The sequence below is a fragment of the Pituophis catenifer genome, unplaced genomic scaffold (assembly GCF_029215685.1).
Source record: "Pituophis catenifer annectens isolate HBS135680 unplaced genomic scaffold, rPitCat1.0.hap2 SCAF_12, whole genome shotgun sequence".
In the NCBI taxonomy this organism is placed as follows: domain Eukaryota; kingdom Metazoa; phylum Chordata; class Lepidosauria; order Squamata; family Colubridae; genus Pituophis; species Pituophis catenifer.
This window is the reverse complement of record NW_027256892.1, coordinates 580603-607105: the sequence shown is the minus strand read 5'-3', so window position 1 is coordinate 607105 and position 26503 is coordinate 580603. Positions and strand designations below refer to the sequence as shown.

General features: G+C 41.0%; 1 protein-coding gene across 4 annotated transcripts in view; it reads left to right on the top strand.

The window, feature by feature from the left end:
• Positions 1-26503, top strand: part of PPP3CC (protein phosphatase 3 catalytic subunit gamma) — a 78251-nt gene that overhangs the window by 30217 nt on the left and 21531 nt on the right. For all 4 annotated transcript variants that reach the window (XM_070952197.1, XM_070952195.1, XM_070952196.1 and 1 more), the window contains exons 2-4: positions 9662-9859; positions 11267-11391; positions 23640-23751. In XM_070952197.1, coding sequence (XP_070808298.1) covers positions 9662-9859; positions 11267-11391; positions 23640-23751 — 435 coding nt within the window. The remainder of the gene's footprint in view (positions 1-9661; positions 9860-11266; positions 11392-23639; positions 23752-26503) is intronic.

Genomic DNA, 26503 nt, shown 5'->3' with positions numbered 1-26503 from the left:
TAGAAGTTGGAAAAATATAGGAAATAAGGCAAAGAGGGGAATATATTGTGGTTAGCAGAAAAGCAGTGTGCAGTTTAGTAGACTGAACAGAGGCTGTCCCTGAGAGAAAAGCCTGTTTCCCTTCAGAGGCTGTGGATAGTTTCACGGTTTGCTGTACTAGCCCGGCAGATGATAAAAGCATCTCTGCTCCCAGTAACATGTTACTCAGACTGACCAGTCAGGAGGCACAATTTTATAAGTGCTGGATGGGATCGTCTGCTTAATTATGTCATCCAATGATTCCTTGATGGAAAATAGGGAAGCACTCTTTTTTATTATGGATCAAGACATCAGTCCTCCTCCTTTCTAGATTTTAAAAAGAACAACTTTGGTTTTAAAGAGTTTTAAAAGACAGCTGTTTGGTTATACTTACTCAGTTTTGTTGCAGAACATAGCGGGAGACAATTTGAATTTAAACGATGGAAAATAGGAGGTAGGTGCTTGCTGAAAGACCATCCATGGATAAGAAGTTGCTGTAATTTGACCTCTATATAATGCTTAATCTGTAGAGTTTCTGGACACTGAATGCAAGCCTATTTTCCTTATTTCCTTATTCTTTCCTCATACACATCTGTACTAGATTAAGAGTCTCTTGCATCTATATCTTGCCTATTACCCAACTCTAACGCTGCCAAGGTAAGTTACACACCTTTAAGAATGACCACAATACAGTATTATGACCTCAGAGCAAACCAAGCAGAATATACCATAAGAACAACAGCCGATAGTAAAAGACAGACCCTCAGCAACGATGAAGAGTAAGGAACAGTATAAATATTATGGCATACGGCAAAAAATTCCTGACATTAAGGCAATTAATCAATGGAACAGCTTGCCGCCGGAAGTTGTGAGTGCTCCATCACTGGAGGATTTTGTCAGAGTGGCAATCAGCCCCGTTATCTTCCTGGGGTAATTGCCTGAGTTAGAGGTGAATCGTGGCATTTTCCTTGTGTATACCTTTTGCAAGAAAATAAACCCGAAGATATATTTTTCTAAGAAAAACTCATTTATTTGTTATAAAGAAAATAAAACATCTCAGCTAATCTAATTAGTTACATCTTGGCAAAGCTTTCCCGGCCGGACCTCTCCTGGCAGGAGAACAAAGAAAAAAGTTTTTTTTAGAGAAGAAAATGAAGGAATGTAGACATGCGCAGTTAGCTTACCGATAAGAAACTTGGCAAGCTACGGTAAGTCTGAAAGTCCAAAAATAATAGCTCATCTGGTAAATACAAAAACGCAGTGACAGTTTTCAAGAGGAGGTTGGAGAGCCATTTGTCTGGAATAATGTGTAGGGTCTCCTGCTTGAGCAGTGGGTTGAACCAGAGGTGGGTTTCAGCAGGTTCTGACCAGTTCCGGAGAATCGGTAGCGGAAATTTTGAGTAGTTCGGAGAACCGGTAGTAAAAATTCTGACTGGCCTCGCCCCCATCTATCCTCTGCCTCCCGAGTCCCAACTGATCAGGAAGAAATGGGGATTTTGCAGTAACCTTCCCCTGGAGTGGGATGGGAATGGAGATTTTACAGGATCCTTTCCCTGGAGTAGGGTGGGAATGGAGATTTTACAGGATCCTTCCCCTGGAGTGGGATGGGAATGGAGATTTTACAGGATCCTTCCCCTGGAGTAGGGTGGGAATGGAGATTTTACAGGATCCTTCCCCTGGAGCGGGATGTGAGCAGTTTGGGGAGTGGTGTCAATCTGGCCATGCCCACCCCAGTCAGCCACACACACCCAGGCCCCTCCCCCAGGTCAACCACAGCCCTGACGCAGCCCTCAATGAAATTGAGTTTGACACACCTGGGCTAAGACATATTGGATCTACCATTTGATTCAAATCTTACTTTTTTGGGAAATGTACATTCTGTACTTGCTTGAAAATATTAATTGAAGGATAATATATTCACTATATGTGCATATTTTAATGCACAATAACATGGCTGGTGGACAACTTTCCTGTGCGCGGGTGTTTTTTTTGTTTTGTTTTTTTTAAAATTTGAGAACAACTTGCAAAATAACATACTGTTCTAGGGAAAATAAGAACGGTAGATTTTCAGGTAAGAATTTAGCACAGTGCACAAATTAGGTAAAACCTTTAATTCACTCTTCACTTTCCCCGAAAGATAGTAGAGCTCCTTATTAGGCCCTAGGGCTGTGCGTGCTTCAGAAAAAGTTTTGGAAGAATTGCTTTGGATTTCAGGCACAGCACCCATCTGCAATTTATTAAGCTCCACCCCCCCCCCCCCCCCATATATGTGTAAAACAAAAATCTGGCTAGTTTGAATTGTCTCCTTAAAGAGAAGTTGCAGCTTTTTAGTTAGGCCTGAAGTGCTTCTTCCAAATCATTTTTTTTTAAAGTATATGCAGTTACGTATATGGATATCCCAGGCATTGTGACCTAGCAGTTGCTTCATAAGGTAAAGATTATGCTTAGGATAGGGGAGTCTGGCTATAAATACAGCAGCAAATTAAATACAAGTTTGAATCTGATCTGCTTAAATGTGAAGGGTCAGACTGGGTTCAGCTTAATTCTTTTGTTCAGTCTGGCACTAGTAAAGAACTTAGCATGGTTTGAAGTTCTGTGTTAGCTTCTCTCTCTCTCTCTCTAAATATTATGACAGTTATTATTTGATGAACCTGCTGTTCACAAAGCATATTATCGCAGATTCTTTTTCTATATCTGCAACTCTGAACAATTAGGCTACAATCCTTTTCTCCTTTACTGGGAATCATTTCTATCAAATTCAGTGGCCTTTATTCTTGAGTGTTCCTTTGTTTCTCCTTTATACTTAGACCTCTTTTATAAACAGTGTTTAAATATATAAACAAATGAAGATAGGTCCAAGTGCGGTGATGACAAAATAAATAAATTGAGGGGTAAACTTGTAACTGAAATGCAGGGAGTTTGTTAGTTGCATAAAGAGAACGAGGGCGCAAAAATGCTCACTTACTCATCTAGAGACCTAACTTTGAAGTGTTTTTTAAATTTGATTTATATGCCGCCCTTCTCCGGAGACTCAGGGCGGCTTACAATGCGTTAAGCAATAGCCTTCATACTTTTGTATATTTATACAAAGTCAGCTTATTGCCCCCACAAACTGGGTCCTCATTTAACCTACCTTAGAAAGGATGGAAGGCTGAGTCAACCTTGAGCCTGGTGAGATTCGAACCTGCAGAAATTGCAGGCAGCTGGTGTTAATAACAGGGTGCATTAAACCACTGTACTACCAAGACTCTTGATGAACAAACAAGCCAAAAATCTTAAGTCAACCTCCAGCAGCTCTTCGGGATACTACCCTGTTTTCCCAAAAATAAGACATCCCCTGATAATAAGCCCAATCGGGCTTTTGAGCACATGGCAATAAGGCCAAGCACTTATTTTAGGGTTCAACAAAAAATATAAGACAGGGTCTTATTTTCGGGGAAACACGGTAGTCCATTGTAAGTAACGGTTTCCACATTCAGTCTTTAGAGTTTGCTGGGACTTTTTGTCAGCCTTTTGATTGTGAGTCAGGATCAAAAGCATTTTTGCAGGAAATTTCACTAAGGTGGAAGGCCAAGATTTTTATTTGTGGTGAGGTACGAGTTGTGGGGTGATTGTAAAAGTACCCTAGATTAGAAAAAGGAAGACTTTTTCTCTCATGCATATTTTGTCTGTGAGATTCTGTTACTCATCTTTCGTGTTGGTCACAATTTGTACATCAGAGGTGGTATTCAGCAGGTTCTGACCAGTTCTGGAGAACCGGTAGCGGAAATTTTGAGTAGTTCGAAGAACTGGTAACTACCACCTCTGACTGGCCCCACCCCCATCTATTCTCTGCCTCCCGAGTCCCAGCTGTTCGGAGGAAATGGGGATTTTGCAGTAACCTTCCCCTGGAGTGGGATGGGAATGAAGATTTTAGAGTATCCTTCCCCTGCCACACCCAAGCCACGCCCACCAAGCCACATCACACCCACCAAGCCACACCCACAGAACCGGTAGTAAAAAAATTTTGAATCCCACTACTGTTGTATATGTATGCTTAGAAGTTTGAACATTGGTGGATTTTTAATGGCTTATAATTGCTCCAATGTTAGCTCTATTGATCTTGATTCATGTTATATTCTCATGTAATGCCTGTCCTTAACAGTTTTCCCCTGTAAAATTTTGTTGCTAATGCCATACAAATTGTAATTTTCTAGATCCCCTTTAATGTCCTAAAATACAGTTTTCTCAGTGGAATCGGGATTTATTTTTTTTTATTTTTTTTGAGAAAGCTATCGTTGCAATACCAAATTTTCTCCCTGCCTGCCTGCCTTGGTTTTATCAATCTTTTTAGCATATTTCCTATCAATCTTTTTAGCATATTAAACAGCAGAGACATCACCCTGCCAACAAAAGTGAGTATAGTCAAGGCTATGGTTTTCCCAATTGGTAGTACAGTGGTCTAAGGCACCCTGTTATTAAGCTGATTATTAAGACCAGCTGTCTGCAATTACTGCAGGTTCGAATCTCGTCAAGGCTCAAGGTTGACTCAGCCTTCCATCCTTTCTAAGGTAGGTAAATTGAGGTCCCAGTTTGTGGGGGCAATAAGCTGACTTTGTATAAATATACAAAAGGATGAAGGCTATTGCTGAGCACATTGTAAGCCGCCCTGAGTCTCCGGAGAAGGGCAGCATATAAATCAAATCAAATAAAAAAAAGTTGCAATGGATGGCTGTGAAAGTTGGACCATAAGGAAGGCTGAGCGCCAAAGAATGGAGGCCTTTGAACTCTGGTGCTGGAGAAGACTCCTGCGAGTCCCTTGGACTGCAAGGCCATCCAACCGGTCAGTCCTAGAGGAGATCAACCCTGACTGCTCTTCAGAAGGCCAGATCCTGAAGATGAAACTCAAATACTTCGGCCACTTAATGAGAAGGAAGGACTCCCCGGAGAAGAGCCTAATGCTGGGAAAGATTGAGGACAAGAGAAGAAGGGGACGGCAGAGAACGAGGTGGCTGGATGGAGTCACTGAAGCAGTCGGCATGATCTTAAATGGACTCCAGAGGATGGTAGAGGACAGGAAGGCCTGGAGGAACGTTGTCCATGGAGTCACAATGGATTGGACAAAACTTCGCAACTAATAACAAATCAGTCCTACTCTGGTATCATCAACATCATGACTACTGACTTGCCGGTATTCCTCAGACCCACCAAATGAAGCTTCTGCAGCATTCCCTCACCAAATAGCCAAGACGATATTCAACTTTCATTGCTGTTCCGAATCTGCCGTAGAGCATTTCCTCTTAAATTATTGAAATGGGAAGGAAATTGCTTCAGGGGAAAGAGGAACAATCTGAATCAGCAAAATTGTTTTGCTTGTCCATAGTAGCTTATCAAGCAACTTTCAAGAAGCCAAACTGTTGATCAATGTGTAAGGTGCTGTTTCAAAACATTAACCTGGCCTATTAATAATGTTTCCTCTCTCGTTTCACAGACTTAATTGTTGTAAAGCAAGGTAGAAGATTGTGAAGCATTATAAAGCAAGGCAGAAGCCTGAGTAGGGGGGGTTGGACTAGAAGACCTCCAAGGTCCCTTCCAAACTCTGTTATTTTAGGTCTTTCAATTGCTGTAGCTTTAGGCTTTTTAAAGTTCTGGCAAACAGCAAAGCTGGAAGAATGTCAGTCAGAGGAATCAGAATACAGCTCTTTTTGGTTTGTACTGTTCTATGTAACGATTTGCACATATATATATATATATATTTTTAGGAGAAAAAAACTTTTTCCAAGATCAGCCATCTGTTCATATAAGCAACTGTAGTTGCTTCTCTTGAATATTTAAGAATGGTTTTCAAAAAAAAAGAGCTTGTTGCTGCCAGTGCTCTAAGAAAAAATAGCTTGAAGTACATTGTGCAAACAAAAATATTCGACAAATCCATATGTCCTAGCTTAAATGGTTTTAATGGGGATTTTTAATCTTTTAATTTTATTGGGTTTTTGGGTTTTAAATTGGGAATTTTTTGATTTTGTAGATTTGGGACTTTAAATTGGTAATGCCGCTGATTTAATCTATTTTAGTTTTTTCTTAACTTTTGTACTATATGTGTTTTAATTTCTGGCTGTCCACCGCCCTGAGTCCCCCTGGGGAGAAGGGCTGTATATAAGTTTAATTAAATAAATAAATAAATATATTTTATGTGAAAAAAGTGCCTCTGCAAATTTAGTCATCAGTGAGCCACGCGGGAAACTTAACAGGAGTTTTACATCTAACACAAGTTTCAGTCTAACTGCAGCCTACATTACAAAAATTCATCCTAATTGAATTTTTAGACAAAGTCTGCTGCTCAGAGCAAAACCTGTCAATATTTTGTCACTACTGGTAGTCCTTGACTTAATGATTGAGCCCAAAATTTCTGTTGCTAACCAAGACATTTGCTCGGTGAATTTTGCCCCATTTTACGACCTTTTTTTGCCACCGTTGTTAAGTGAATCTGGCTTCCCCATTGACTTTTGCTAGTCAGAAGGTTGCGGAAGGTGATCACGTGGCCCCAGGGCACTGCAAACGTCATAAATATGAGCCAGTTCCCAAGTGTCTAAATTTTGATCACGTGGTCACAAGTGAAAATTTCTCATAAGTCAATTTTTTCAGTGCTCTTGTAACTTTGGTCACTAAATTAACAGTTGTAATTTGAGGACGACCAGCATTGGCCAGCCAGATCTTTTGAGAAGCAGATAAATAGGATAGGATAGGATAGGATAGGATAGGATAGGATAGGATAGGATAGGATAGGATAGGATATTCTTTATTGGCCAAGTGTTATTGGACACACAAGGAATTTGTCTCTGGTGTGTAAGCTCTTAGTGTACATACAAACAACCAAGTGATATAATCATAAAATAGCAATAGGAGAAGGTAATAGGAAAGATGAGAAGGATAAGTAACACAGCCCTATTACATGGATAAATATTCTTAGGCATAAGACAGTCCCAGCACTGTCTTTTTTAAATTATTATTAGCTGCTACATGCCATAAATTTCCCTGGTCATCAAAATACCTTAGCAAGGAAAACAGTGGTAGTCCTTCGCATAACATTTAAATTCCATAATAAAAGAATATATTTGTTAGCCTAAATCAGGGATCATAGATCTATCTGTATTTTCAAACAAACAGTCTAATCCAAATGTCATTATTTTTTAGGGAAAGGACAGCCAAAATAGTGTTATAATAACAAACAAATTATTTAAACTGAAACTCAATCAATTATTTGAAGATTCTCTAGAGAAGGAACATGAGTTAAAATAAAGTGTGCATATTCAGGGTGAGATATCTTTATTTATAAAGTAAAGGTAAAAGTTCCTCTTGCACATATGTGCTAGTTGTTCCCGACTCTGGGGGGCGGTGCTCGTCTTTGTTTCAAAGCTAAAGAGCCAGCGCTGTCCAAAGACGTCTCCGTGGTCATGTGGCCGGCATGACTCAACGCCAAAGGCACACGGTACGCTACCAAAAGTGGTCCCTATTTTTCTACTGGCATTTTTTACGTGCTTTCGAACTGCTAGGTTGGCAGAAGCTGGGACAAGTCACGGGAGCTCACCCCTTTAACACATCACTAGGGATTCGAACCGCTGAACTGCTTACCTTTCAATCGACAAGCTTAGCCACTGAGCCACTGCATCCCTCATCTTTACTTATTTTGTCTTATTAATAAATCTCCAAAGATTTTTAAGGAAGGGATACCTGTAAAGCATTTTTCTCAATCTTGTTATAAAGGTTTCATGTCTTCAAATTATAACATGCCGTACAAGAAAAAGGAACAATTCTTGATTACCATACTTATCGAGAAAAGATGAAAGGTTGAGTATTTTATAAAAGGTGGAGTCATAAAAAACATTATTTAGACCCCTTGAAATAATCACAGTAAAATAAATATATGGGATGAAATATATATATATATATATAGCCATTTCCTAAAGCTTTCCATTTATCACAGTATCCGTTATATACTACCCCATAGTGCTTTATAGCATTCTCCTGGCAGTTTACAGAGTCAGCCTCTTGCCCCCAACAATCCAGACCCTCATTTTGCTGACCTCGGAAGGATGGAAGGCTGAGTCAATCTTGAGCTGGTTAGGATCGAACTCCTGGTTGTGGGCAGAGTTTGCCTGCAATACTGCATTCTAAAATGCAGTGTTAAAGATGTTGTAGGCATCCTGGAAAGGTCATACAATGTTTGATCATAGAGCAAAGAAAAAATTTAAACTCTGCAAAATAAAAAGATTTTATCCATATTATAAAGCCAAAAATTAAAATAAAATACAAATATAATTTATGTTAACGGTTTTTAATTGAATTTCTCCAATCAAAAACACAACTTTTCTCTAAACATATTTACATTTCTTTTAAAAATGTAGGTATTTCTTTTTAATTACAGAACGGGAAGATAATGAGGCTTCATATTACATAGAAATGAATATATGACATTTATCTCGTTTATAATGTCGTTTATGGCTTTCAGTAGTAGAATTAGGGAGAAATGTGATTTTATTAGAAACTTTCTCCATTTTCCAGTGAAATGCATGCCTATTGATATTTGATTGTCCAATTGTCTTCTGATTATAAATATTATATATAATATTATATTTCACCAGACTTTTGAACTTTAAAAAAGATTAACGCATTGCCCTCCCCCTCTGAAATGAAGTGGAGATCATTGCGTTAGGGATCAATTTAACCTGAAGAATAAAAAAGCACATTTTACACTTGCTATCAAAGCATTTATCTGCCAATTTTCTGTTTTTTATATACATTGGTAAACTTTTTATTTAGTTTAATTTTTGTCTGCTGGCATAGTTCTTCTATCTAATGAGAGTTTCCAGAAATGCTGAGAAGTTCGCTGGGTTTTTTTTCCATGCTAACAGTTAGTAGATAGATGGTAGTAGAACTATTCTTCCTCCTAGCATCGTATAATTTTCACCTGTTGCTTAACTGAATAGACTTTTCCCTGCTTCCCATGTTCTCCTCCAAGAGATGGATGAAAAAACACTTGTTAAAATTAGAATAAGTTTTGTGTTAAATAGGAAGTTCTCTGGAATCTTCACTTGCTTCTATCTCCCGATAAGATCATTGCCAAGTGATTGTGTTACCCAATTTTTGTGTATCCTTCCATATTTTTTAAGACTTGAATTATGGGTTTTTTAATACAGGGGTCTTCAACTTTGGCAACTTTACGACTTGTGGACTTCAACTCCCAGAATTCCTCAGCCAGCATGTGCTGGCTGAGGAATTCTGGGAGTTGAAGTCCACAAGTGCTGGCTGAGGAATTCTGGGAGTTGAAGTCCACAAGTTGTAAAGTTGCCAAGGTTGAAGACCCCTGTTCTAATAGGAACTATTTTAATGTGGGAGGGCAAAGAGCTGTGTTGATTTTCACAGTTCTCCTTTCAAGATCTCTGGTAATGCTTGTGTTACTTGAGAAAATAGTGATAAGTTCCCTACTAATGACCACAAATTCACTAAAAGCCACTATGTGCTTTTTTTTTGGGGGGGGGCGGACTTTAATTTCTAAAGTCATCTTAATTTCCACTTGTCCCAATTTAGTGGAGGAATTATTGTTTTGGAAGTATTCCTGTTGTTCTAGTAAACTCTTTTAATGTTCTTTATTTGTTTCTCTTTCCAGCTGTTCCTTTCCCCCCAACCCAGCGGCTAACCCTTAAAGAAGTTTTTGATGATGGGAAGCCCCGGTTAGAGATCTTAAGAAACCATTTGGTAAAAGAAGGGCGCCTGGAAGAGGACGCAGCACTGAAGATAATCAATGATGGAGCTGCCATCTTGAAACACGAGAAGACAATGATTGAAGTCGAAGCTCCAATCACAGGTGAGAAGTCAGTTCCTGAGTCATCTAGCTCAGGGGTCCCCAACCTGTGGTCCATGGCCCACTACCGGGCTGCGGGATAATCGCCACTGAGTCGCGTGAGGGGTCGGCCGGTGCGCGCACCTATGCACACACTCGCGGCCCCACTCACGCTCGTGTCACCACGAACATCGCGGGCACTTGTGCACGCACACACATGCACTTGCCCCTCCCACAAAATCATCCCCCCTCCCCCCATCCCCCCCCCAGCTCCGGGCCACCAATCTGGAAAGGTTGGGGAACTCTGATCTAGCTGACTGCTAAAGTTTAAAATGTTTTCTTTTTTAAAAAAAATTTTTTGATTTTTTTTTTAAACAAACAAGCAAACAATACATCCTTAATCCTTCAGTGTTTCATCTGAGTACATATTTTGTGTCTTCTACTCCCTCCTCCATCATTTTCATATTATATTTCTATCATACCTTTATATTTTCATTTAGATTGTTACATCATTCTCCCCAAATTTCTTATTTTATTTTATTTTATTTATTTATTTATTTTAATTTGATTTATATGCCACCCTTCTCCAGAGACTCAGGGCGGCTTACAATGCGCTAAGCAATAGCCTTCATCCTTTTGTATATTTATACAAAGTCAGCTTATTGCCCCCACAAACTGGGTCCTCATTTCACCTACCTTAGAAAGGATGGAAGGCTGAGTCAACCTTGAGCCTGGCGAGATTCGAACCTGCAGTAATTGCAGGCAGCTGGTCTTAATAACAGGGTGCTTTAGACCACTGTACTACCAAGGCTCCTATATGTTTATATTAATTTTAATTTATATTAATTATGTTTATATTAATTCATCAATTATCTAAATTTATATATATACGTATATATGCAAGTTTTGGTGTATTCGGGTCTTTTCCTGTGTAAGATTGAGAGTATCTTGGCGACGTTTCGACGAGGTCCCACTCGTCATCTTCAGGCTGGTGTCTTTGGCTTCGTGCTTGTTTCCTTGCACAAGCACAGAGCCGAAGACACCAGCCTGAAGATGACAAGTGGGACCTCGTCGAAACATCGCCAAGATACTTTCAATCTTACACAGGAAAAGACTTGAATACACCAAAACTTGCATACCTCTACCCGTGAAAATCTATGAGAAAAACACACACACACACACACACACACACACACACACACATATATCTTAGTTTAAAATGTTTTTTGATGTGCTTCGTTCTGATGAAGTGTATTGGAAAACTTCTTAACTTTTGAAAGAGAGGAAGTGTTTCCATACCATGAAAACAAAAGTGTGGGACCTGGGTAGAACTCAAGAATTTAGAGCAAAGCTATATTCCCAGTTGATTTTGTGACTTTTTTTTCCCCTACTTAGTGTGTAATTTTGTTGTTTCTATTATTCCTCCCCTAGTGTGTGGTGACATTCATGGGCAGTACTTTGACCTGATGAAATTGTTTGAAGTCGGTGGATCACCCAATAACACACGCTACCTCTTCCTGGGAGACTACGTGGACAGAGGCTACTTCAGTATAGAGGTGACAATTCAACTGAGTCTTTGGGGGTTTGCACTTTAAAGTCTGAATTGAGCAGTGATTTGTCTTTTTCTTCTTGTACTCTGCTTTTGGGACTGCTCAATCTCGACATGCTTCAAAACTTCCCTTTTAATTAATCCTCTCAAGTGTAAGCCGGTAAGAAAAATAGTGACAAAGCCCTTTGATTGCAATGCAAGGCATCATGGGCTGAAGTCAAACAGTCTCATTCCAAATGAGAGCATCTCTTCCTTCTCTCATTTTGCAGCTACAGTTAGGCAATTGGTTTTTGCAAATACCAGTGATCGATAAATTGACCCCAATAGCTTTTTTAAAAAGCATAGATTAATAGGCATACGTCATATTTTGAACTAAAGGTTGGGAAAAGCCCTAGCACAGAATCCAATGAGAAAAAAGTTGAACGGTTAATATTTGAAAACCTTTGTGATCATTTCTAATATTCAATTATGCACATGCTCAAATTTAATATAGCTTGCGTGTATATGATATGGAGAGGCATTTATTCTAGTTTACTGCAAACGGTTTATTGTCCCCAAATAACAATCCAAAATTGGAAAACTTGTTTGTGTCATTCTTCTTGATGCCTGCAATCAATTGATTCTCCTAGTCCCATGATGGCGAACCTATGGCACGCATGCCGGAAGTGGCACACAGAGCCATCTCTCTGGGCACGCGAGCCGTCACCTGTTGCTCTTCCGGGTTCCGGGGGGCCAGCCAGCTGGTCTTCACATGCGCGGGAGCGTCGGAAATCGGAAGAGCAGCCACCCGGTGCACATGCGCCCCGGGAAGATGATCTTCTGGTTTCCGACGCATGCATGTGCACCAGCCAGCTGGTCTTTGCGTGCGCCAGAAACCAGAAAACCAGGTGGCCGGTGTGCATGCGTGCGCCGGAAACCGGAAGATCATCTTCCCAACAAGCACATGCGTACCAGGCCACTGCTCTTCCAGTTTCTGGCATGTGCATGCACACGCTCCCGTTTCGGCACTTGGTGCCGAAAAGGTTTGCCAACACTGTCCTAGTCTCACCAACACAAAAGCTATCCATTTCTGGATTATTTTACCGTGTCCTATGAAAGGAGAAGCAAATGAGCTCAGATGGTCTAGCATGCTGCTGCTTCTTCACAAAAAAGCGGGCAAACCAATTATTTGGCTTGTGAGTAATTATCCTTGAATATAGAAATTGTATAAATATTTTCTCTGCCCTTTTTTGGTCCAGGAATCCTGAAGCTCAGGTTGCCTAATGTAGTTCTCATAGAAGGGGAAGTTGGGAGGGAGCAGGGAAGGAAGGAGGAGCCTGTTCCTGCATGCGCAGAGCTGCCAGAAGGCAAGAGCAGCTAAAGCAAAAGGGATGACTCGGGAGTAAGGCCAGGAGATGATTGGCCCCTCCCATAAGGCTTAAAAGAGAAACAGAGGCACTTGGGCCTTTTTGCAGGAAAGCAACGTTGCTAACTCTGTTTCCAGTCGGCATCTCTTGTTTGTTTCTGAACTTCATGGGGCTTTGCCAAGTAAGGCCTTTGGCAAGGTGTCAAAGAAGATAAAGGATGATGTTTATCCCGAAGGACTTCTTCTGAAAGACTTGTTTTGCAACTAATTGGGACTCAGCTGGGAATGAACGTAATTCTCAGCTGTTACAATAAAATAGGTTTGTTTGGGACTAATTGTGTATTGTAATTACTCAATAAACCTAGGTCACAACAGAAACCATTTCACTCTGACTATGAAAGGATATCAAACAGCATGAAGCAAGATGCAGTCATACCCAGCTTATTTGCCATAAAGATTCTCATGATGTAATATCAATATGAGATAGTCACTGCCCATTGGTTTACTGTCCTGCAAGAGGACACAAAGAAATTTCAGGAGAGAAAAAATAAATAGGGCGCATTTTCTTAAAGATATGGGTTCTTATATTGCAACAGCCAGTTGAGATAGGAATATTCTGATAATGAAAGGCTAATTGCAAGTGACAGTCAAGGTAAACCAAAGCTTTTATGTTCTTGTTATTTAAATGCTGCTTTGAGATGTTTAGTTTCCCAGTTGATAATTTGCCATTAAGACAGTGTTGACTCTTAGCAACCACAAAGATAGACCTTCTCCAGAATAATCTTGTCTCCCAACCTGGATTTTCCCATCTTCCCCTGTTCTAATTGGGTCTTTCCACTTTGCTGCTTGTTGTCCCCTTCCTTCCTTCCTTCCTTCCTTCCTTCCTTCCTTCCTTCCTTCCTTCCTTCCTTCCTTCCTTTCTTTCTTTCTTTCTTTCTTTCTTTCTTTTTTGCAAAGTATAATAATCTGAATTAATCTGTGAATCATTTGGTTGCTCTTATTCCTTCTTCAGAGTTCAACTCTCACACCCATAAAGCTCACAGGGGAAAAAAACCACAGTCTGCATGATTCTAATCTTTATAGGTTCAGGAATTCCATCTGAATTTCAAACAGTGGTCTATGCCAGGGATCAGCAACCTGCGGCTCTGGAGCCGCATGTGGCTCTTTCACCCCTCTGCTGCGGCTCCCTGTCGCTCAAAATATGCATCACAACCGCCAATGTGCGACACCCACCGGCACGTGATTTATTGAGCTTTTCAACCCCTGGTAGGCCAACCATGGATAAATCCAAGAAAAGAAAAGTTTCAGAAGAAAACAGAACATTTAATTCAACTACACATGCTAGTTTTGTGGCTGCTCAAGAAATAGTCAGGGTTTTGTGGCTCCCGGTGTTTTTTTTTTCTGTGGGAAACAGATCCAAATGGCTCTTTGAGTGTTTAAGGTTGCAGACCCCTGGTCTATGCCATCAATCCTAAAAGGAAAAAAGCTGTTTACTACTTCATATCTTCATTGTCATTAGCTTTCCAAAGGATTTTTTTTTTTAAATGTACGTAACGTGCTAATATTCACAGATTTTCTCATTATAAACTCTGGCAGATAAATCAGTTAAAATTACTGAAGGAGTCAGGATGACCTCAGAGTTTATTAAAAAGGTAGAGGAGACCAATCTGAAAAGACTCACAACAACTGCCTTCTTTATTTAATTTTTCAAAATGCGTATCTTGCTTGATTGTCTGTGGAGATTCTCAATCATCCAGGTCACAGTTGTGTCAAAGGTGCTTTTCAAAAGTCAGCTGGACTTTTTCAGAACTGAAAAACTTCTTGGATGAGAAACCTGTTCAAGGAAAAAAAAAGCCTTGGTAGTACAGTGGTCTAAGGCACCCTGTTATTAAGCTGGTTATTAAGACCAGCTGCCTGCAATTACTGCAGGTTCGAATCTCTCCAAGGCTCAAGGTCGACTCAGCCTTCCATCCTTTCTAAGGTAGGTAAATTGAGGACCCAGTTGTGGGGGCAATAAGCTGACTTTGTATAAATATACAAAAGGATGAAGGCTATTGCTGAGCACATTGTAAGCCGCCCTGAGTCTCCGGAGAAGGGCGGCATATAAATCAAATTAAAAAAAAAAATTATTATTATTATTTTTTTACAAAGCTCTTTCTGCTTTGTTAAAATCACTTAAATGGTAAGCACCGAATACATTTTTAATTTTACTTGAGACAAAATCCCATGTCAGTCTCTGCATGAGTCGTGCCTTTCTTTAAAATTCTTCCATTGTTGTTCTTGGAAAAAAAAAAAATACTGAAATTTTACTTCAAATTCTCCTCTAGGTAGAACTTCGGCGGTGGCATTAATTATGATATCTGGCATTTTTGTGTGGGAGATGGGGAGTTAAAAGCTGGAATTCTTAACTTTCAAGAAAAATGTAGGTTTTCACCAATGAGCCCGGTTGGGGCTCCGCATCTCGTCTGCCTCTGCACTACTTAAGTGAGTGTGGACGGATTTTAAAAGAAGCCGTTGGGAAAGGTGGAGGAAATTGTGCTGATCTGAAGAGATGAGGAGGGAAGGTGGTATAAATTCTGCTGAGACGATTGTTTGAAGTGCTGCTCAGAAAAAAAAATTACATGCAACGTGCTGCTAGGAAACACATCCAAAATATTACAGGGGTCATGCTGCAAAACCTGGCATTTGCAAAACTTGGGCGTCGCTTGGAATTACCATCTTTTGTATGGGGCAGCATGGAGCCCCTTTCATGTTAGTCTTGATTCCTTTCTCAGAATCTACGGTGGGAAGGAAACTGTGATACATTTGTTCCTTTGTTCTACAAAGCCAGGTATTCATCCTTCAAAAAAAAAAGAGCCGTACATGCAGGGGTGACTGCAAATGCCACTTGATCAAACGAAATTGAGAAGCTTTGCTAAGATGCATGAACAGATACCCCTGTTTAGAGGTGGGCTTCAAAAATTTTAGCAAGGGGTTCTCTGCCCGGTTGCTAGATGGGCATGGCCATGGTGGGAGTGGCCTAGTCGGCCTCCTGCACCACGGCAGGGGGGGCATTTTTGCCCTCCCCAGGCTCCAGAGCCTTTCCTCAAGTCACCGACCAGTTCGTTCTCACAGGGAGGGACTACTCGGTACCGTCAGTCAAATTATGCCGACTGGCGACTCCCAGGGGGAGGGCATTCTCTGTGAGGGCTCCAACCCTTTGGAATGAACTGCCCCCTGAGATACGAAATATCCCTGATCTCCGTGCTTTCCGCCGTGCCCTCAAGACCCTGATGTTCCAACAGGCGGGGCTAAACATATGAACATCTGAATGTTTTTAAAATGTTATCTAATTTTGGGTTCTATTTAATTGGGCCAAACTATGTTATAATAATAATTTTAATTAGCAATTTTATGATGTTTGTGTATCTATATTTTTTCTTGACTGTACACCGCCTTGAGTCCTACGGGGGAAAGGCGGTATAGAAATATAATAAACGGCCTCCCTAGACTCCAGAGGCCCTCTGGAGGCTGGAAATGGGCCCGTTTCCGGCCTTCCCAAACTTCCAGTAGGCCCATTTCCCCTCCCTCCCCGAGCCTCCGCGTGCGCCCTGCACTTACCTGCAGCCAGACAGGCTGCATGGGGACTCCTGGGAGGGGTGGGGCGGGGTAGGCTGGGCGGGGCCAGCCAGGAGTGGGATTTGGAGGTTCTCTGAACAGTACAGATTCTTAGCTAGAGGTTCTCCCAAACCCCCAGCAGCCCACCTCTGCCTCTGTTCCAGTAAAATAGTGTTTTCTGTCTTCGGTGCTTGCCTATTTGGGAGCGGACAACAAGGAGAGGGAAGCCGGACGGTAGGTTTGGAAGAGAGAAAGTGAATTGGCTATGATAAAGGAAAATATATCCCAAATATTTACGAGTTTTGACAAAGCTCACAACAACAACAGGTTGCTTATCTGGACGATGAAGGAAAACGTTCCATGCAATCTTGGATGCAGAAGAATCTCGCTCCTCAATTTTTCAGGAATTGCTTTTGTGTTTGGCTTTCCCAGCTGCCACTTTCATTTTTCAAGAATGGGGGTGGGGAGGGTACGAAGGAATTAAAGCATTCGTTTCTTCACTTGGGTTGGGGAGGTTAGGGAGATCTGCCAGAGCAGTTTCTGTTAATGTCCTTTTAACAAAATAGAAGAGGAGGTAATTTTTATAATTGTATCTTGATGCAGGAAACAGGCTTTGGGGAGGCAAGGCCGATGTTAACATTGTTAGAGCAAGGGCCAGTGAGCTGCATGGATGATGAGACAGGAAATCATCATCTGGACCAGGGAGACTAAAATTTGCAGTCCTGTAACCTGATATGAAGCACTCAGGTGAACATGAAAACAAACATGGAGCTAAGCAATATTCAGTTGTTTATGACCTATAAACCATGTTTTAAAGATTACCATGGCTAATGAATTCATGGTATAGCACAGGGGTGGGCAAATGTGGCCCTTTTACAACCTGTGGACTTCAACTCCCAGAATTCCTGAGACAGCCAAGCTGTCTCAGGAATTCTGGGAGTTGAAGTCCACAGGTTGTAAAAGGGCCACATTTGCCCACCCGTGGTTTAGCAGATGTATGCCAACCAATATATGTCGAACATATTAGCTTAGCTCATGTATACTACCTTGAACTCCTTGGAAAGACTGAATACAAATGAAGAAATGAAATAGGTACTACATACAGTAGTAGCCAAAATTGTGGAAACCTTTTGGGAAAAGTGTATTTTTGAGGTTTGATGGCTAATAACACCATTTATTTATTTATTTATTTGTTTGTTTGTTTGTTTGTTTGTTTGTTTGTTTGTTTGTTTGTTTCAAGATAATCCTATTCCACTGCTGGAATGGCCTGGGAATAGCCCAGACCTTCACCCAATTGAAAATCGATGGAGCCCACTAAAGAAACGTTTTAGTCAGAAGCGACCCAGCAATAAAACCCAGTTAATAGAAGCCATCCTTCAATCTTGGTTTCACATGATAACAGCTGCAGAACTAAAAGACTTGGTTCACTCCCTGGGAAGACGTTGTAAGGCCGTAATTCATGCTATAAAGGTTACCCAACTAAGTATTAATTGACATGGTGATAATTTTTGTAGATCTCGTTTTTTTCTATGGTGATCATTTTTGTGTATCTCGTTTTTTCTACGTGTTTCACTTTTCTTCTTTATACTGTAACTGCTATTCCAATAGCAAATCCTTCATGAAAGTTATTGCATTACATTCTTGATTAACTTATCTTTCCATCCATATATAATTTTATGGTAGTACTCGAAAAAAAAAAAGTGGTGTTATTAGCTAGTTTTAGAAAATACACTTTTCCCAAAAGGTTTCCCCAATTTTGGCCACTACTGTATGTGTAATTGTGTTAATGAATTCAGATTGTGCCTTTATAACACTAGTGTCATTCTCCCCTTTGTTTTTTTTGAAGTTAACATTCTTTTTGATGCTGCAGTCAATGCTATCAGGAGTATAGATTGTTCTGAATATATAAAGCTATCTATACCTAAAGCTATCTATCTATAATTGGTCTAAACAGTATAGTGCGTATAATTTTATTTTTACCAATCAAAGAGAATATGTGTAGCTTGGGGTTGAATTTTGGAGTCCTTGGTGCTCTCTGAGCTCGGGTGTTTGCTTCAGTGGTGGGTTTCAAAATTTTTTACTACCAGTTCTGTGGGTGTGGCTTGCTTGGTGGACGTGGCTTGGTCATGTGACTGAGTGGGCGTGGCCAACTTGACAGCTGCGGCCACTCAGTCACATGACCACCCCATCTAGCCACACCCACTGAAAAAGGTAGGAATTTTTTTTGAATTTCTACCTATCTACTTATTTTCTGCCCAGGCCTGGCCTAATCTATCAAAGGCCTCCTCCTGCATGCCGCCCCGCCCTCCCTTCATCAGTCACACGTGTCACCCCGTTTTCCCTCCTTCAGCGGCCCCGGCCCTAGTCCCACTTCCTCCTCCACCACCGCCTCTTTCTTCGGGATGCTTACCTTCCTCCTGTGGCGGCTGGTCCAGAGTCCAGAAGGCAAGCTGACCTCCTGTACCTTTCGGCGGCCTCCAGCCAGCCACCGCTGCCAGGAAGCGGATCTCAAAGAGGCGCTGTCTGGGAGGCTTCTCGCAGTCGCATCGAAAAAGAAAAAGCCTCCCAGCCGCCGCCTCTTTGAGAGTCGCTTCCTGGCAGTGGCGGCTGGCTGGAGGCTGCTGAATGCTAGCGGAGGTCACCAAAAAAGCCGCTGCCGTCGCCGCCCTGTTCTTCGCGCCGGCCGCACATGCGCATCTCATTGCCTGCTGTGTTGCACTTGGACTGACACAACAGGCAATGAGATGTGAAGGCAGCGGCTTTTTCGGTGTCCTCCAGTAGCTTTTGGCGGCCTGCTTAGCTTAGCGGCTCTCAAAGAGGCTTTTTCTTTTTTGATGCGACCTCAAGAAGCCTCCCAGCCACCGCCTCTTTGAGAGCCGCTTCCCGGCAGGCGGGGCAAATGAGCGGCAACTGGGCTACTGGTTCGGGGGCATGGCCAGCCAGCAGTCACTAACGGTTTGGCGACCCAGGCCAAATTACCGCTACCGGTTCGCCCCGAACTGGTAGAAACCCACCACTGGTTTGCTTGCATTTCATTACCCAACTAAGTAATATCACCAGTGCACAAATATGTCTGCAAGAAAACAACCTCAAAGAGCACACGGGATTCCATACATTTGTTCTTCTAAAGTAGATTTAAGGTTCTTAAATCTCTTTCCCTTTTCCCTCTCCCTTGAAATAGCTAATAGAGCAGAAGCTGGCACTATATGGACTTTCTTACCATTTCTGATGCTTTTAAGATAGGACCGAACCAAACAGTTGCTCACCCAAAGATTCACAAGGACACTTGAGAAACTAGCAAGGTATCTACAAAATTTGACTTTCCCCAAGCTGAGAATAGAATTTTTCAAAGCCCAGGCATAATATCTGACCATCCACCCACTGCTGCAAGCTAGAAACTCCAAAACTGCATGAGCTGTGCATACCTGCCCAAGTGGTGATAAGGAGATTGAAACTATTTCACATATACGGTATTATGACATTGTGAATTCTACAGGCATAGCAGGCCTGCTTATATTCTGCCCATAATATGTAAATTTTCAGAAAGACTAGACGATTTCTATGTGAACCGTCTTCTGGAAGATTCACAATCCTTTATCGCTCGTTCAGTAGTCAAATTCTGTACGGCCACAATGAAAATAAAACATAACTGATCACAGAAATCACCACTTTTGTTTTTATTTATCACTTTAAGGTTAACACATCTAGCTGTTTTGTTTTATGTGATACTTATTTTACTTCACAGATTGTAATATTTTAGATCTACAGTGACACAGGTATTTATAGTAATGTGCAATGTGTTACATTTTCATTTGTTTTATCTTTGCTGTATTAGTATTTTATCTCATCGACTTGATTTTAATGTGGTGTATTTTTTTTTTTCAAATGTTGCTAGTCATTGACCAATAATCCATATTCCCGGTGGTTCAGGCTCTTTCATTGGTTATTTTTATTTTATATATTCCCTTTGCCTTTAGGTACATATATTCCAGAGGTGGCTTTCAGCAGGTTCTGACCAGTTCTGGAGAACCAGTAGCGGAAATTTTGAGTAGTTCGGAGAACCAGTAGTAAAAATTCTGACTGGCCCCACCCCCATCTATTCTCTGCCTCCCAAGTCCCAGCTGATCAGGAGGAAATGGGGATTTTGCAGTAACCTTCCCCTTGATTGGGGAGGGAATGGAGATTTTACAGTATCCTTCCCCTGGAGTGGGGTGGGAATGAAGATTTTACAGTATGCTTCCCCTGCTACGCCCACCAAGCCACACCCAGCAAGCCACACCCACAGAACCGGTAGTTAAAAATTTTGAAACTCACCACTGATATTCATATTCATTCATATTCATTCATTCACTCACTCATTCATCCATTGGAATGAACAAATTAACAATAAAGAAACAACATACTAAAGTGAACAGAGTCACCATTTGGAAATATTGTCCCTAATATACATCTACCATATATCAAAGTGTTAATTTTACTAAAGCAGATAATTCTTTTTTTCATGAGTCCCCAGGGCTCTGTTGAAATGAATCCCAGATTTTTCTCTGTATGTGTGTCGTACATTAAAAATGCTCTGCAGATCATCCCAACCAGCCACTAAAATCTATTCCTGAATTGACAGAGAAGTTCTGGGATATAGAGTTGAGGACTTCTCAGCCCTACTGCTTCTTGGCTGCCTCAATAGGAAAACTCAGGACTTCATAGCTACCATCATAACTTTAATAAGCCACAATTTATTTGGACTGGTTTATCATCAGTCAACTTAAATTTATTTACTTATGTGTATCTTCCTTCATAAAGGTCCTTTCTATTGTATGCCTGCTAAATGGGGGGAAAAATGGAAAAACTAGAGTGAATCTGGTAATCTAGAAATGTGCAGTTGAGAATTGTAGTATTGAATTGGATAAAGGATTCCTTTGTAAATCATCAAGAGCTAACTATTTCTAAATCTCTTTAGCGTGTCATTCCTGTATCCTAACTAAGCAAGCAGTCTATTTATTCTGTGTTTATCCTACTCTTCTTCCAGGCGCTTTAAAAATCTTTACAAGACAGAAATGAAATTTAAAAAAAAACCACATCTTTTTCTTGCAAGTTGCTTCAATGTCTTTAAATTGACACTGTTACTGGAATTCTTATTTTATCTTTTGTATTAATTTGCATTTTATATCCCAACATAATATTTTGGTATTTTCTGGCATTTTCTTTACATTTGATTTTGCTTTGTTTTGTATGAGCGTTTGGCTATTTGTGCTGAGAGAAAAGCACAAAAGGCAGAAATGTTTTAGCCAGAGGTGGGTTTCAGCAGGTTCTGACCAGTTCTGGAGAACTGTTAGTGGAAATTTTGAGTAGTTCGGAGAACCGGTAAATGCGACCTCTGACTGGCCCCGCCCCCATCTATTCTCTGTCTCCCAAGTTCCAGCTGATTGGGAGGAAATGGGGATTTTGCAGTAACCTTCCCCTGGTTTGGGGAAGCAATGGAGATTTTATAGTATCCTTCCCCTGCCATGCCCACCAAGCCACGCCATGCCCACAGAACCGGTGGTAAAAAAATTTGAAACCCACTACTAGTTTTACTAATCATTTACTGGAAATAAAACCAGAAAATACCCAATGAAGATAATGATGTTCAATGCTTATAGGCAACGGCTATTAGATCATAATAGTATCATGCAGGAACTGGCATGAAAAATCTATCTAGGCCTGCTTATGAGAAAATGTCACTTTTTATGGATCCTGAGAAACATCAGAATAAGTTAGTTAGCTCCTATTGAAGATTTTTAATTTTCCCAGTAAAATTCTCATGAGAATCTTCTCTTGTCTCCCTTTTTAACTTCTGACTATATAATGTATTTGGCACTTAACTGACATACTTTTTCCTTTTCCTGTTCCAATTCCATGTGACATTTTAAGATTTTTAAACCAATGCTGTTGGATGCAGGTTACACAAAAAGGAACTAAATGTTTTATTTAACAGTTTAAGGGTCTCCTTGCGTGGGCTCTAAAAAAATACAAAGATTGGCCAATTTAAAGAAATAAAATTAGCACAGAACAACAGTCCTTTGTGGGCAGATGGGGTAGAGCAGGGGTCTCCAACCTTGGCAACTTTAAAACTTATTTATTTTATTTATTTATTTAGTTTGTCAAACATGTATGAGATAACAGGTATAAGTATAAACATGGACACGAGCACATGAAATGAGTATAAATAAATGGGGACAGTAGAATAGGGACGGTAGGCACGCTGGTGCCTTATGCACGCCCCCTTACAGACCTCTTAGGAATGAGGTGAGGTCCACAGTAGACAGTTTAAGGTTGAAGCTGTGAGGGTTTGAGGAAGTAACAACAGTCAGGTAGAGCATTCCAGGCATCGACCACTGTATTGCTGAAGTCGCATTTTCTGCAATTGAGTTTGGAGCCGTTTACCTTGAGTTTGTATCTATTGTTTGCCCACGTATTATTGCGGTTGAAGCTGAAGTAGTCATTGACAGGTAGGACGTTGTAGCAGACAGTTTTGTGTAGTATGCTTAGGTCAGACCATAGGCGGCGTAGTTCCAGGTTGACCAAGCCCAAAATTTCAAGCCTGGTGGCGTAAGCTATTCTGTTGTGAGCAGAGGAGTGGAGGACTCTTCTCGTGAAATACCGCTGGACCCGCTCGATTGTATTAATGTCCGATATACAGTGTGGATTCCACGCAGACGAGCTGTATTCAAGAATTGGTCTGGCAAAGGCTTTGTATGCCCTAGTTAGCAGTACAGTGTTACCAGAGAAGAAGCTTCATTTTTGTGGACTTCAAATTTTGCTGGTTGAGGAACTCTGGGAGTTGAAGTCCGCAAGTCTTAAAGTTGCCAAGGTTGGAGACCCCTGAGGTAGGAGGACCCCTTGCATTAGGTATACTGTCCTGTTTTTCACACCTGTGCTTCATTGCTTTACCTACCTAAAGGTACTTTAGACCAGAGCAGTGGTTTTCTTGTATCACACTGTTGCCTTGGGCACTCAGTTTGAATCTCTTTAGCAGAATTACAGTATTTACGCCAAAGGTTCCAGGTTCAATCCTTGAATCCTCAGTTAAGTAACAAGTGATGGAAACTCTCACTTTCTCCCAGGACCCCATTGAGTCACTGTTTACTGCTGGGCTCGATGATTAAGTGATATGAAATGCTTTCCAGTATTCCTACTCTTCAGTCCTGTTACATTTGATTGGGGTATTTTTTTGGAACCAGCTTTCTACGCATCTTCCAAAAGTTTCAAAGTAAAGTTCCCGGAAAAACATATATATGTATTTTCACCTGCTGCCTTCAATGTCTCTCTTGCAGTGTGTGCTGTATTTATGGAGTTTAAAGATAAACTTCCCCAAAACACTTTTCCTGCTCCGAGGGAACCACGAGTGCAGGCATCTCACAGAATATTTCACCTTCAAACAAGAGTGTAAGTAAAAGATGTTGGATGGGCTGTGTGTGTGACAAAAGAAGGTTTGTGAATGTTGATGAGGCTGCATAAATGCTGCAGCTTCCCCTCCTCCTCCTCCTCCACCCCCCCACCCCCCCGTAGAAGGGGCGTTTCAACAGAGACTGAGAGAGCTGCTCCTGACTTACTGTTTTCCTGACAGTCTGACTCCATGCAAGCTTTCCCTCCCACTCCCATTGCTTTAGGGACCCTGCAGCCTGTAATTATTGCCAAGAGCTTTCAGTTCCAGATCGTGCAGCTGGTATCCGAATCGGAGGGAAATTGAGGGCTTCCCCTTCAATGCAGATTCTTGACTGATTCTATCTATCTAATCTATCTATCCATCTATCCATCTGGTGAAAAGAAAAAAAAAACGTGAATAAAAGCTTAGGGAAGGAAACCCAGGTCGATTCTCTTTTTGATCAGTTTAAAAATCCTGCAGATAAAATGGGTTTAATTGCTTCCCTTCCTCCCTTCCTTGGCTGCAGTTCTCTTCTTGCATATTTAAATATTACTTCCCTGGCTTAGCATATTAGCTCAAAAAACCCCCAAATGTCTCCTTGTGTTCCAGCCTCCCTCCAGTACAACTCTCTCTTTCTCTGCTTTGTCTAAAACCTCCTTGTGCTGTAGAAATTCATGAATTTTGCATCTTCTTGTTTTCCTGCTTGGGTTTTCCTTATTAAACTGTGGAATTGGAATTCAACCTAGCTTTGCCTTGGAACGCAAGACCCCCCCCCCCCTTGAGACTGTTTAAATTTTTCTACTCTGTTTGGTTAAGGTGGAGCTTTTGCCTCACAGTCAGGACGCTGTGAGTTTGATCCTAGGTAGAGGCAGATATTTCTTTCTCTGGGCACAATGAGAATGTATCTGTTGAACAAATCTCCACATTGGTGTCAGGAAGGGCATCCGGCGAGTAAACACTCTACTAGCTCCATTCAGTTGCCCAGACTCCACCCTGCAAAGGATTATGGGGCCATTAAACGATGATGATGATTCCATAAATCCCTATAAGAAGGAATATTTACAGACCCCTCGCATCCTGGACATAAACTGTTTCAACTCCTACCCTCAAAACGACGCTATAGAGCACTGCACACCAGAACAACTAGACACAAGAACAGTTTTTTCCTGAACACTCTGCTAAACAAATAATTCCCTCAACACTGTCAAACTATTAATAATTATCACTATTAATACTCTCATCGTTCCTATCACCCATCTCCTCCCACTTATGACTATATGATTGTAACTTGTTGCTGACATCCTTAAGATTTATAGTGACTGTTTCCCTATGACTATCATTAAGTGTTGTACCTTATGATTCTTGACGAATGTATCTTTTCTTTTACGTACACCGAGAGCTTACGCACCGAGACAAATTCCTTGTGTGTCCAATCACACTTGGCTAATAAAGAATTCTATTCTATTCTATAAGAAGGAAAGGAAGGAGACTGCTGATATGCTAATCATCAGTTGCTGTCAGTTTTGCCCTGGCTTGTAAGACCCAATTGGTTGCCCGATTTTTCACTTTCCCTGAATTCACACATTCCACAAGTAAATAAAATGCAGGTGCCATGCGGTCTAGTAGTTGAGGCACCAGGCTAGAAAGCAGAAAAGTTCTAGTTCCGCTTCAGCCATCAAAGCCAGAGAGGTGACCTTGGACCAGTCACTCTCAGCCCAACCCTACCTCACTGGGTGATTATTGTGGGGAAAATAGGAGAAAGGTGCATTGGGTGTGCTGGCCGTCCTGAGTTATTTTTAAAAGTAATAAAGGCAGGATATAAATAAATAACTAAATGAATAATATGTGGACGAAATCCATTCATATTCTAGAAATGAAGATGGTGAATCATTTTTGTCCTCATTTCTTTTACTTGCTATTGAAAAGAGCAATGCAATTTTTAAGTCGGTCACACGGTAAGGGGAAGATGCCAAGATTATAGGTACCTGGATATACACTCTTCATTATTTTTCTACTGCAAGAACAAACCTATCAGTCCTGCCAGTAATTATACGGCATACAGATTAACCAGGTTCTTTGTGATAAATTAGTTTTGCTTTCCCGTTTCTTGCAACTTGCAATGACAGCACCCATGTTCCTTTCTGTACAACTTTAATATGTGGCTTTGGTCCTGGCAGAATTTCATTTTGAATTTAGAAAATACTCGCACTGTACTTTGACGATTCTACAAAGGTAAAGCAATTATCATTATTAGATTTTTATCCTGCCATTTTAATATATAACTCAAGACGGCAAACATAGCTAATACTCCTTCCTCCTCCTCCTCTTTTCCCCACAATGACAGCTCTGTGAGATGGGTTGGGCTAAGAGAGAGTGACTGACCCAAAGTCACCCAGCTGGCTTTCATGCTTAAGGCAGAGCTAGAACTCACAGTCTCCTGGTTTCCAGACCAACCAGCACCTAAGCACTACCCTGAATGGATGTGCGAATAGAATAGAATAGAATTCTTTATTGGCCAAGTGTGATTGGACACAGAAGGAATTTGTCTATGGTGCATAAGCTCTCAGTGTACATAAAAATACATTCATCAAGAATCGTAAGGTACAACACTTAATGATAGTCATAGGGTACAAATAAGCAATCAAATCATCCTAGGAAACAATCAGTGGTGCTTTAACACCCAACTGAAGGGAGATTTATAAATCTGCCTCCACAGGCTTCATCCTAAATGAATGAATGAATGGTTTTAAATGACAAAACTGAGAGCAGTGG